At 56.5% G+C, this 1,123-nt stretch overlaps 1 protein-coding gene across 2 annotated transcripts in view; it reads right to left on the reverse strand.

Annotated features, from left to right (window-relative positions):
* ZNF136 (zinc finger protein 136) overlaps nucleotides 1-821 on the reverse strand; it is a 32,764-nt gene extending 31,943 nt beyond the window's left edge. For both annotated transcript variants that reach the window (XM_017888447.1, XM_017888448.1), the window contains exon 1: nucleotides 656-821. In XM_017888447.1, the coding sequence (XP_017743936.1) occupies nucleotides 656-658 (3 nt within the window). In that variant the 5' untranslated portion in view covers nucleotides 659-821. The remainder of the gene's footprint in view (nucleotides 1-655) is intronic.
* Between the last annotated feature and the right edge of the window lie 302 nt (nucleotides 822-1,123).

Raw genomic sequence — 1,123 nt, forward strand, 5'->3', positions numbered from 1 at the left:
TTTTTTTTTTTACAGCGGAGTGTCAAGGCTATGAACAGAAAACAAATCTTGATGAAAGAGTAATCCATTGCTTTGTTGAAAAATAAACAATGAAAAAATGTTTGAAATGTAGAATATAGGAGAAACGGTTGCTAATGTTGTCGTGAATGGGAGGGGAGAGGGTGGCGTTTGGAAAAGCTAGAAGAGAACCGGAAATTTGGGGATTTACTGAAGCCCTGAAAACAGCAGGCTGGGGGACGGAGTGAGGATTTGGGACTCTGAATCCCATACACTTAGAAAACTCAAGAAAAAACGGGTGTCCTCCATGGAGAGAAAAGGAACTGGGAACCTCATACACCACAGCTCCTTCCACGCACAAGTCAGGATTTCCCCCACCCCATGACCCTCGCGTGGCCCCCGCACAATCTGGAGAGACTTGGGGCTCCGGGGCCGGGGCCGCAATCGCGGCACAGGGCGGGATAAGGACGCCCGGGGTCCCGGCTGCCGGCCCAGCCCCACCCGCGGCCAAGGGTACCGAGGGCTGAGCTGCGCCAGAGGGACTCTGTACGCAGACCCAGAGTCGCCCACGGGAAGGCCCGGGCCCCGCCACAGCCAGTTCCGGTTGTCCAACCAGCCCCTCCTCCCTGTCTCGGGACGCAGGGCTGGACACACTCACCATTTCCTAACTCCCGGGTGTCCCGGCTTCCTCCCTCCAGATCCCAAGGCCGGTACAGGGAACAGCGCCACACAGACTCCAGCCGAAGCACTCGGGGCCTCTGGGACTAGTGAAGCGAAACCAAGTACGGCAGACGCGAGAAATGAAAATCCCGCGAGAAGGTTGAACGTCTGCAGCTGCGTCCCCGGCGGCGCGCCTGATTGGACTGATCGCAAAGCTCCGCCCCGGCGTCCCTGATTGGGTACCGCTTCGGGCTCTGCCCCCTGCATCTTGACAGATGTGAATGACAGGCGATGTGATACACAGATGAGTGGAGCGGGAATGAGGGTTCTTGGCCTCAGCCCTCAAAGGCAGGGTGCACTTCTTCCCCTCGTTCCCTTCACTGTACTTGGTCTGCGGGGGGTGGGGAGATGGGAGACACTTGCATTTTAGCAGAACTTAATCCAGGTTTACCAAAGAAGATACTTC

Source organism: Rhinopithecus bieti, unplaced genomic scaffold (genome assembly GCF_001698545.2).
Source record: "Rhinopithecus bieti isolate Rb0 unplaced genomic scaffold, ASM169854v2 scaffold_15296, whole genome shotgun sequence".
Classification (NCBI taxonomy): domain Eukaryota; kingdom Metazoa; phylum Chordata; class Mammalia; order Primates; family Cercopithecidae; genus Rhinopithecus; species Rhinopithecus bieti.